Here is a 10,071-nt window from a genome sequence, read left to right on the forward strand (position 1 = left end):
GATGCTACAACTCAAACTTACGACCTTATCTAAAGGAGCAATTACTTCAAATCATTATATTAGTGGGTGATTTGCCATACCAAAGTTTTATTGGTACTTATTTTGGCAACCTATTTAACTAGAGCGATTCTTTATGATATTGCAGTGAATATTATATATTTTTGGACGAAATTGCCGTGAACATTTTGAGCTGTAATCTGAACCAATTCACTACCACACTCAAATAATATAATATCTACCTGGCCTTTTGGCCTTTTTGGTGGGGACAATATAATATAAGAAGAGAATAAGCAAAAGCAAAGCAAAATACAAACACATTGCTGCAACGTGAATTGAATTGAGTGGATGCTTCCCAATCACAAGGCCCAGTTGCGGAGGAGGTGACTGATAAGGTTTAGTTAAGGAAGCAGAAGGGTCCAACCAGCAGTCTCAGTGGGCCCACTCCCACTGCTACGGAGGAAATTATGAAATTGTGAAGCACGTGCAGCAGCAGCATGGAGACAATGGACATGATGCACTCGGGATGTATGTATTGGGAAGGATCTTGGGGTATACTTATTAATTATGTAATGAAAATGATTTGTCAGTAAAATATTCCATTGCATGTGATGTTAAAATATAAAAAAATGTTACCATTTTGAGATTCAACATCATTTCTGTTCTTTTTTTGTCAGGGTTGGCATAGTTAACCATTGGCAGAAATAAAATTAGGGTTAAGTTGATCCAATGCTAGCCCAATTAGGATTAGTATCAGTGTCTCCATATTAAATCTCCACAAACTGAGAGTCAGAGTTCATTGGATACATAGAATCACTCCATATTCATACTCTTTGAACAATAATAATGCAAACATTTCATTTGGCATCCAAATGGTGAGAATCAAATCCAAAGAATCTTATGCAATTCTTACCCTTGGTTTTGTCAACCAATTTCAGTACAGTTTTCTCACTTCAGGCTTTGGCTCCTTTTACCTTTTTTCACTCCACACTCCTACGGAATAAGTATTTCTCTTTTTTCCATTTTTTGCCTTGCAGAGGGGGACCTGCTAGATCTTGTTATGTAATTTCAATAGGCAGTCTCCTCGTTACAACACAACCCAAAAATGCACCCAAATACCATTTCCAGGATATTGCAGGACCGGCTCCACTCGGCTCTCCATGAATTCCAAAATTGCAATTGGGAGAAGAAAAGCTTGATCAAATCAACACCCATGTGGTGTCTGTAACTTGCGGCAAGAAGGGGCTACTACTCTTCACCAGAGTCAAATTCCTTTTCGCTACTGCTGCCATCTGAGTTACCACACCCCTCTTTTCCTGAAACCAAATCCCCTTCTGGATTATCAAACAGTTCTCGATCTGGAAGGAAGTATCCATCCTCTAGAGGCTTATAGTCCTTCCCTCTCCAAACCACAATCTGTTCCTTCTCAAATGTCACCAGGATACAAGGCACAAGATCCTGTATCAATGCTGAAGTATAAGTGGTTGACCAACAAAAATACTAAAGTATAAGTAAAAAATAAAAAACTTAGATAAACAGAAACAATCGCACATGCAGATACACATTCTAGGTTATGTAGGTAGTCTGCTACAAGGCCAAGAAAATTAAGAAAGAATATCATTGTGTCTTTCTCGGATATACAGAAAGAAGGAAAATGCAGTAGGAATTGCCCATGACTAGCCAGTGCAAGCATCTCATTGTACATGGGAGCAATAAAAGTTAGAACTGTACATAAAGCAAGCTTCAGCAGAAAAAGATACAAAGGCTTGGAAATTTACCCTGAGTTTGCAGCCTATTTTCTTGTAATCACTCTTCTCAAGACCCTGGCAGTCTATCCGAACCAGCTCACAGCAGATAAAAGCATCTCTAACCATGGATACCAGACTACCATAATAACCATTCTTGGCTGCAGTTTCATCTAGCTTGTAAATGATCATAGAAATACCTATCAAGTCATAAAGACCATAGCCAGAAAAAGGATGTACCAAGTTTTGTTAAAGGAGGGACAACTAATCCTCTCTTCCTCATTTCCTTTGTTTCCTCAATGCTTAGGCCATCAATTGTAGTTTTGATCAGCCTGGGATATACGGGCTCATGTGGCCTCCACAACATTAATGGAATCACGGGCCTTTTCTTGGGTTTATAGTTCCTGCCTCTGTATAATACAAGTACACCACCATGTCTGTGGATGATTTTTCCGAAGGTTTTGTCCTGCAACATACACATGAAACATGCATTTAGCATTTCTTCCAACTTCCAAGAAATAATAGTGAATCCTGAAACCATTCTCATGTGTAAACTAATTCATAATGCAACGCAAACATTTATATGTTGCATTGCATTTAATTTATTCATTGATTTTACAATCAGAATTTATGTTTCATAATCTGAAACATCAGTGTCGCATTGTCCTTGCTGTTTCTCAGTGCCATCGTTGATTTACAGAGATCCCCTTGCAAATTCAGCAGCTTATCTTCCAACACAGTTTGAGTTTTTAGTTTTCATTGTGTATCATCAACCCAGATAATGATGTAGCATAAAGTTCATAAGTTGTAAACACAAAAAAGGGACCTATCTGAGGTACAGCATGCATACCACAGCGCAAAAGACTCAAGGAGAAGAGAAAAGTGAAACAACAGTCTATCAGACACAAGATGCAGTGCAGAGAGCGGTAACTAGAACATAAGATACCTCAAGTTGGGTGCAAACATTTTTCATGTCAACGGTGGGAACACCTAGACATTTTATCCTCACTGCTTCATCATGTTTCCAATGGTTTTGAATATCATTCAGCATATTGTGAGTTAAACCATCTCTGCCTACAAGAAATCAAAAAATAGTGCACAATAAGACGATAGCAGAGATAAATAAGAGTGAAGATTATCATAAAATACACTGCTTATTCTTGTTTAGGAATTGGGTTGTCATATAGAAAACTTTAAAACAATGCAAAAGTGGGACATTTGCCTGATTGCCTCAACTTGTTTGATAAAAAAGACGAAATAACACAAGCCTACAAAGCAAACACACCAAACAGAACCGAAGAACACAAGACCATACACTTATTACCCACCAAAGTAGTAAAACCAAAATCCAAAACAATCACATTAGACAGTGCAAAAAAGCTCACGCCCCAACAATCAAACAAAATCAGAATACCCTAAAGCTCAAGAAACTCGAACCTATATCAATTACAACAAAAACCAAAAACACAATTCAGCAAGCACAAAACAATATCAAGAAAAAAAGCTCAAATCCGGTCAATCATACAAATTTGGGAGTGCCCATATTATCAAAAACTTCTTTTTTGTTGGCAATTTGCGGACCACACTCCAAGAAGCTCATAAAACACGAAACAGAAAGGAGAAAGAAAAAACCATACCCAAATTGATTTGCCTCTTGGTTTTGGGCCTCTGGCACTTGTCCACCAATATTTTCCTCTCAGCCGGAGTTAGAGGCTCTCCCTGAACCTTCTGTCTCCTCCTCTTCCTCTTCTCTTCCAATTTCGGATCCTCCTCTGCTCCCTCCACGGACCTCACCTTGGGGTCCACAGCCGGCGCACACACCCCGATCCATTCCCGGTCAATCCGCCCCGGCCCAAAAGGCGAGTACTTGGGCTCGCGCAGCCCAATGGGCCTCACCGTCGGGCTGCTCTCGGTGTAGCTGTACCTGAAATCGAAGGGCAAATCCGAATGTATCGGCTTCTGACCCGTTCGGTCAAGGGACGATGGCGGGCGATACTGGGGTTTCTGCTTCTTCTTGGGGTTATTATGGTTCGGGTTTTGGCCTTGGGTGTTTGGGGAAAGGGAGGGTGGGGGTTTGAAGGAGTAGCGGTCGTGGAGTTTCGAGGAGTTGGAGAGGTGGCGCGTGAGAATGAGTAGGAGTGGGTTTGGGTTTAGGCGGGAGAGCCTGGTGAGAAACATGGAGGGGTTTTACGGTGAGGTGTGCGTTCGTGTGGCTCTCTAGGGTTAGTGTCGTTCATTTGAGTTGCAGGCTGCAGCGAGTAGACAAGGTTTAAAAATGTCTTAACTAACAAAACGACCAACTTTTTTTTTTTTTTGTCTCGTCCAAGAAAAAAACCAAATTTTCTTTTTTTTTTAAGTTGACAGATTTGGGTTTTTTATTTTGTTTTAATGTTCTTTAATAAATAGTCTAGCCGCGCGGCTATAATAGATTTTTTTAATTTAAAAAAATAGTATAGCCCCACTATTATTTTTACACGTGGCACCTGATCACTAGTTTAAATGATGTATTTAAATAGTATAGCCGAGCGGCTATACTATTTTTGACACATGGCACCTAATCATTAGGGGTTCCTTTTATATATATATATATATATATATATATAAATAGTATAGCCAACCGGCTATACTCGATGGGTTTAATCTTTTTTTTAAAATAGTATAGCCGCATGGCGATACTTATTTTGACACATGGCACCTAGGTGCTATACGGTAGCTCTGCTTTTTAAAAATAAAGCTATACTTGAATTTTTTTCTTCTAAAGTATAGACAGGCGGCTGTACAGAGTTTTTATTTTGTTTTAATTTCCTTTAATAAATAGTATAGCTGTGCAGCTATACTATATATGTGTATAATGGGATCTTTTCTTTCTTTTAATTTTTTTTCCCCGATTTTCATTTATAGATAATAGTAGTTTATAACATTATCCATTACTATTAGGTCATTATCCGAGTCTCTATTGTCCCCGTTTAATTTTTTTACTTTTCTTTAGTTAGTAGCCGTGTAAACAATTTAGAACTTTCACGTTTAATATTCTACTAGCCTCTCTGCACGCGCTTCCAGGCCTGCAAGAGGCTTTTTTTAAAAAAAAAATTTTAATTTATTTTAGAATTAAAAAGATAATGGGTAGTTGTGTTCCATAAAAATAGGATCCATTATCTGAATTTTCTTTTAATTTTAATTTTTTAAATACGAAAAATTGTGAATTTACCATATTATCCTCATTTAATTAATAATTTCAATTCTTAATATTTGCATTAACTAATGACATTTTCTGGTATTTTGAATGTTTCACCATTCTCTGGCTTTTGTTTTATATATATAGATGATACACGCACGTACGTATTTTAAATAATACATCCGTGTTCTGTACACGTCTTAGAGACTCGGTAAAATTTATATTTAAAAAAAAAAAAAAGCAAATGTACAATACTTGTAGTGTACATCTATGTATGTATTTCTCATGTTTAATACATGTATTTTTTACAAAATTTTCAATACGGCACACAAAATTCACATATTACACAAATAATTCTCACATATTATTGAATAAAAATAAAATACATGTTAAAATGTTATACAGTGGGCGATCAATATCTAATTCTCACATAGCCGCACGGCTATACTAGATGTTTCTAATTTTTTTTTAAAATAGTATAGTCGTGCGGCTTTACAATGTTTTACACGTGGCACCAAATAACCACTATAAATATAACGTATTTAAATAGTATTTTTGACACGCGGCAACTAATCTATAGGGGTTCTTTTTTTTATTTTTATAAAAATAGTACAGTCGAACGGCTATGCTCGATGTTTCTTTTTTTTCTTTTTTATAATAGTATAGCCTTCGGCTTGGCCTTTTTACACGTGGCACCTGATCACTACTTTAAATATAGTTTATTTAAATAGTATTTTTGACACGTGGCAACTAATATGCGGGGTTCTTTTTTTTAATAAAAAAATAGTACAGCCGCACAGCTATACAAGATAATTTTTTTTAAAAAAAAAAAGTATAGCCGACACGTATATGTGTATACTGGGATCCTTTCTTTCTTTTAAATTTTCTTTAATAAAGGCTATACTATATATGTGTATACTGGGATCCTTTCTTTCTTTTAAATTTTTTCCTCAATTTTCATTTATCGATAAGAGTAGTTTATAACATTATCCATTACTATTAGGAAATTACTTGAGTCTTTATTGTCCCCGTTTAATTTTTTACCCTAATCTAAGTGGGGCAATTCATACTCGAATGCGCTAGGGTCTGCTTCTAATTTGTTGCTTTATTAAGCTGAAATTTAGTTAGGAAAAGAAATTACTTTACCCAAAAAAAAAAAAAAGTTCTAAAATTTACAATAATACTAGAAACGCTAACTCATTACACCAATTTCCCCTTTAAAACACATAATCAAAAGAAAACAAATAGATGGTGGCCTCGGAACAATGGAGTAGCTCAAATCCTCTGTATCACATATCCACCAAGAAGCCGAAATCTTTCTTAGCACATGAATAATCAATCCCTACTGGCACATATGCCACATCACAGAACACATTTCTTGCATTAGCTATAGCAGCTCCACAATTCCGGCATGTCAACGGAGTCAATGGGGTTAAGACCGACAATGGCATGCTCTGAATCATTTCAATTAGTAACAAAACAAAGGAGGCGGCTAGATAAAAGCAAATTTATAAGAGCAAGCACCCTTTCAGTGCTAGGTCATGAACACTGAATCATAATAATATATATGCAGCACTGATACGCATGATTCAGTGGAAGCCCATATCCGATACGAATCAGTTCTTCATCCTTGTTTTCTTTCATCCCCTCATTATTTTCATCAATTTTTTGTACCCTACATTGCATTGATTCAGAAAAGTGCAGGAAACTTAGCAGAAGAAAAGTTAAAAGTTATGCAAGTAGTTTCTGTATGAATCATCCCCATGGGAAATAAACCATAAATATGACATGCAAGATATGGAGATGCTAATCTGAAAATAGAAATCTATTCAATTATTCTCCACTTGAGAAAGCAATGGTCTGTTTGAGAAGAATGCTTCCAAATTCCCTACTACTAATTCGCGCAAAGCCGTGAAACATTCTGGTGTAAGGCCAGCATGATGTGGTGACAGTACGACATTATCCAATGCAAAGAGCTCTTTAGGAACATGAGGCTCATTCTCAAACACATCCAAACCAGCACCTCCAATCTCGCCTCGCACCAAACACTGCACCATTTCCTTCTCGTCCATTATAGCCCCACGTCCTACATTCACAATCACCCCCCCTCTTCCCAATGCCAACAAGACTTTCTTGTTAATCACGTGGTGGGTTTGAGCATTCAAACCACAACAAATGACAAGCACATCGCTATTAGCTGCAAGTTCACATACATCAGGAAAGAAAGGGTACGAAACAAATGGTTTTTTCTTCCTTGAGTTATATAAGATATTGCAACCAAAGGCCTTGAGTCTCTTAGCAACTTCTAAGCCAATGTTTCCCAATCCAACAATCCCAACTCGTTTGCCTCCTATCTGAAATTCCCAATCATCACAAAAACCATTTTAAATAACCAACAGTAAAAAAGAAAGATTCATAGCTCAACTATCCATACAAAAATTCAATGCTTACCATAATTATAAAGATGTGAAGAACTGTTAAAAGACATTCCTTTTAACTGCTTTCAGCTTCTAATCTCAACCAAGTTGTCTATAAGAAACTCAAGAAGAGTAACATTTTTGACTTTTTATTCTTAGACTCTAAACAAGATAGTTACTTCTTTCCTGGAACTCTAACATACCCTACTAGATTGGAAACCAATGATTGCCAACAGAAGAACCAAATTCAATTTTGGCTCCCGAAAAATAAATAAATAAAAGCTAACCAATCAAACTCCACAGTTGATAATCTATTCATCTAAACACCAAAAAAAAAGAAAAGCAAAGCATCAACAGTAAACAAATAAACAAAGCTTCACTTTTCACATCAAATCTCATACAGACCCAACAAAAGTACGTGACTTTATCATTTCAACTTCAAATAAATAGAATTGATGATGACACCTTAGAACCCAGAGCAAAATCACCCTTGCTAACCCAAAACCCATCTCGGACAAACCGATCGGAAGCCGAAATATTTCTCATGACATCGAGAAGCAGCCCCACGGCCATGTCAGCAACGTCCTCAGAGAAGATCTTAGAGGCGCTGGTAATGGCCACGCCGCGCGCTCGACACTAGGCCATGTCGACATGGTCGAGGCCTGCGCAGATGGTGACGAGGAGCTTCAAGGAAGGCAGCAAATGGAGGATCTGGGCATTGATGGGAGGTTCAATGGGGGAGGACAGAAGGACCTGCACTGAGCCTGCGTGCGTTTCCAAGAACTGGTCGTGGGGGAGAGGAGAGGCCCAGGCTTTTACATTTTTAGGTTCAAGATATTTGTGGAGTACAGGGGTTTAAGATATTTGTGATCACTCATCGTTGGATATAAATTCAACAGTTCACTCACTCTTGCATTCATTTTAAATAACTTTTTTGAACAATTGGATTAATATCCAACGGTGGGTAACTACAATCTCCTGGACTCTTGTGATCCAAGAGATCGGGACTGATATACATTAATTTAAAAATGTGTATACTATTTTAAAAATATAGCCGCGCGGCTATACTATTTTAAAAATAAAAACTGTGTATAGCGCCCGGCTATACTATTTTTAAATATAAAAATTAAAACATAAAGTATAGCGTGCGGCTGTACTATTTTTAAAAAAAATGAAAACTCTCTCTTTAGCGCCGCGTGTCAAAAGTAAATTTTTTTTCTTCTCAAAATTGTAGTATAGCCGTACGGCTATACTATTTAATTTATAAAAAAACATAAAAAATAAAAAAATAGAAAAGGATTCTCCTAGTTGCATTAGTTTGTACCTTATAAATATTATTTGCTTGTTTCAACATATCCAAATTAGATATTAATCTTCCACTATTTGATGTTTTAATATAATGTTTATACCATATGTTATTCTTATTCAATAATATGTGAAAATTATTTGTACTATACGTGAATTTTGTGTGTCTTACTGAAAATTTTGTAAAAATTACATGTATAAAACTTTAGAAATACGTACGTATATGTACAATACGACTATTGTATGTTTGCTTTTCAAAAGACGTGAGACTTGTATAGAACACGAATGTATTATTGAAAAATACGTACGAACATATATATATATATATAGCCTCCCTGCTATACTATAGCTGCTCGTCTATACTATTTATTTAAAATAAAAAATAAAATAAAATAACCTGTACAGCCGCCCCGCTATACTATTTTGATTAATTAACTATTTACCCAACTAATTAGGCATTTAACCAAGGGTCATACCCACCAGCCACTCAATTGGGCCACTTGCGTAGCCAATACAAACTATTATATTTCCAAGAGTAAGTCTTATAAAGACCTCCAAAAAACTCTAGTGTTCCAATGTGGGAGCTCAAACATGTTTGCAATACCTTGAAAAATAAACAAAACTAAATTATGTTACTGCATACATTATTTATTATAGAGAAAGACCTCCAACCATTATGCCCCATGTGTCAAAACATATCCCTTTTTATAAAAATTTCAAAACTGAGTATAGCCATGCGGCTATACAATTTTTTAAATATAAAAAAGATTCCAGTCATTAGGCGCCACGTGTCAACACTTGTCTTTAAAAAAAAATTCAAAAACTGGGTATAGCCGTGCGGCTGTACTCCTTTTTTTATTTTTATTTTATTTATAGTAAAGAAGAACCTCTATAGAGCCACATGTCAAACATAGGTATAGCCGCCCGGCTATACTATTTTAATTCCAAAAAAAAAAAAAATTTCTTATTATCGCCTCCCGAATATACTATTTAATTATAAATTTAATAATAAAAAAGGACCCTCCTAGTTGCATTGGTTTGTACCTTGTGGATATTAATTTGCAACATATCCAAATTACATATTAATCTTCCACTATTTGATGTTTTAATATAATTTTTATACCATATGACATTCTTATTCAATAAAATGTGAGAATTATTTGTATTATACGTGAATTTGTGTGTCTTACTGAAATTTTTTAAAAAAATGTGTGCATAAAACATTAGAAATACATACGTACGTGTATAATACGACTATTATATGTTTGCTTCTTAAAGAAAATGTGAGACGTGTATAGAACACGACTGTATTGTTGAAAAATACGTACCTACATATGTGTGTGTATATATATATACGGATACATATGTAAAAGACTATAGCCGCTCGTCTATACTATTTATTAAATTCAATTTAAAACAAAAAAAAAACCCA

At 35.8% G+C, this 10,071-nt stretch overlaps 2 protein-coding genes across 3 annotated transcripts; both read right to left on the bottom strand.

The window, feature by feature from the left end:
* Positions 1–730: 730 nt before the first annotated feature.
* LOC117620398 (CRS2-associated factor 1, mitochondrial) lies at positions 731–4,009 on the bottom strand. The gene is made up of 5 exons (XM_034350584.1): positions 3,380–4,009; positions 2,689–2,816; positions 1,983–2,208; positions 1,776–1,903; positions 731–1,455 (listed from the first exon to the last, which is right to left on the bottom strand). The coding sequence occupies exons 1-5, from the start codon at positions 3,918–3,920 to the stop codon at positions 1,246–1,248; spliced, it is 1,233 nt and encodes a 410-aa protein (XP_034206475.1). The 5' UTR covers positions 3,921–4,009; the 3' UTR covers positions 731–1,245.
* A 2,718-nt stretch (positions 4,010–6,727) lies between these two features.
* Positions 6,728–8,144, bottom strand: LOC117619199 (glyoxylate/hydroxypyruvate reductase HPR3-like). Of its 2 annotated transcripts, none has more exons than XM_034349090.1 (2): positions 7,800–8,144; positions 6,728–7,271 (listed from the first exon to the last, which is right to left on the bottom strand). In XM_034349090.1, the coding sequence occupies exons 1-2, from the start codon at positions 7,905–7,907 to the stop codon at positions 6,747–6,749; spliced, it is 633 nt and encodes a 210-aa protein (XP_034204981.1). In that variant the 5' UTR covers positions 7,908–8,144; the 3' UTR covers positions 6,728–6,746. The 2 variants fall into 2 exon arrangements, with proteins under 2 accessions (XP_034204981.1, XP_034204982.1); XM_034349091.1 differs by having other exon boundaries at positions 7,369–7,910.
* Between the last annotated feature and the right edge of the window lie 1,927 nt (positions 8,145–10,071).

This window comes from Prunus dulcis, chromosome 2 (genome assembly GCF_902201215.1).
Source record: "Prunus dulcis chromosome 2, ALMONDv2, whole genome shotgun sequence".
Taxonomy (NCBI): Eukaryota; Viridiplantae; Streptophyta; class Magnoliopsida; order Rosales; family Rosaceae; genus Prunus; species Prunus dulcis.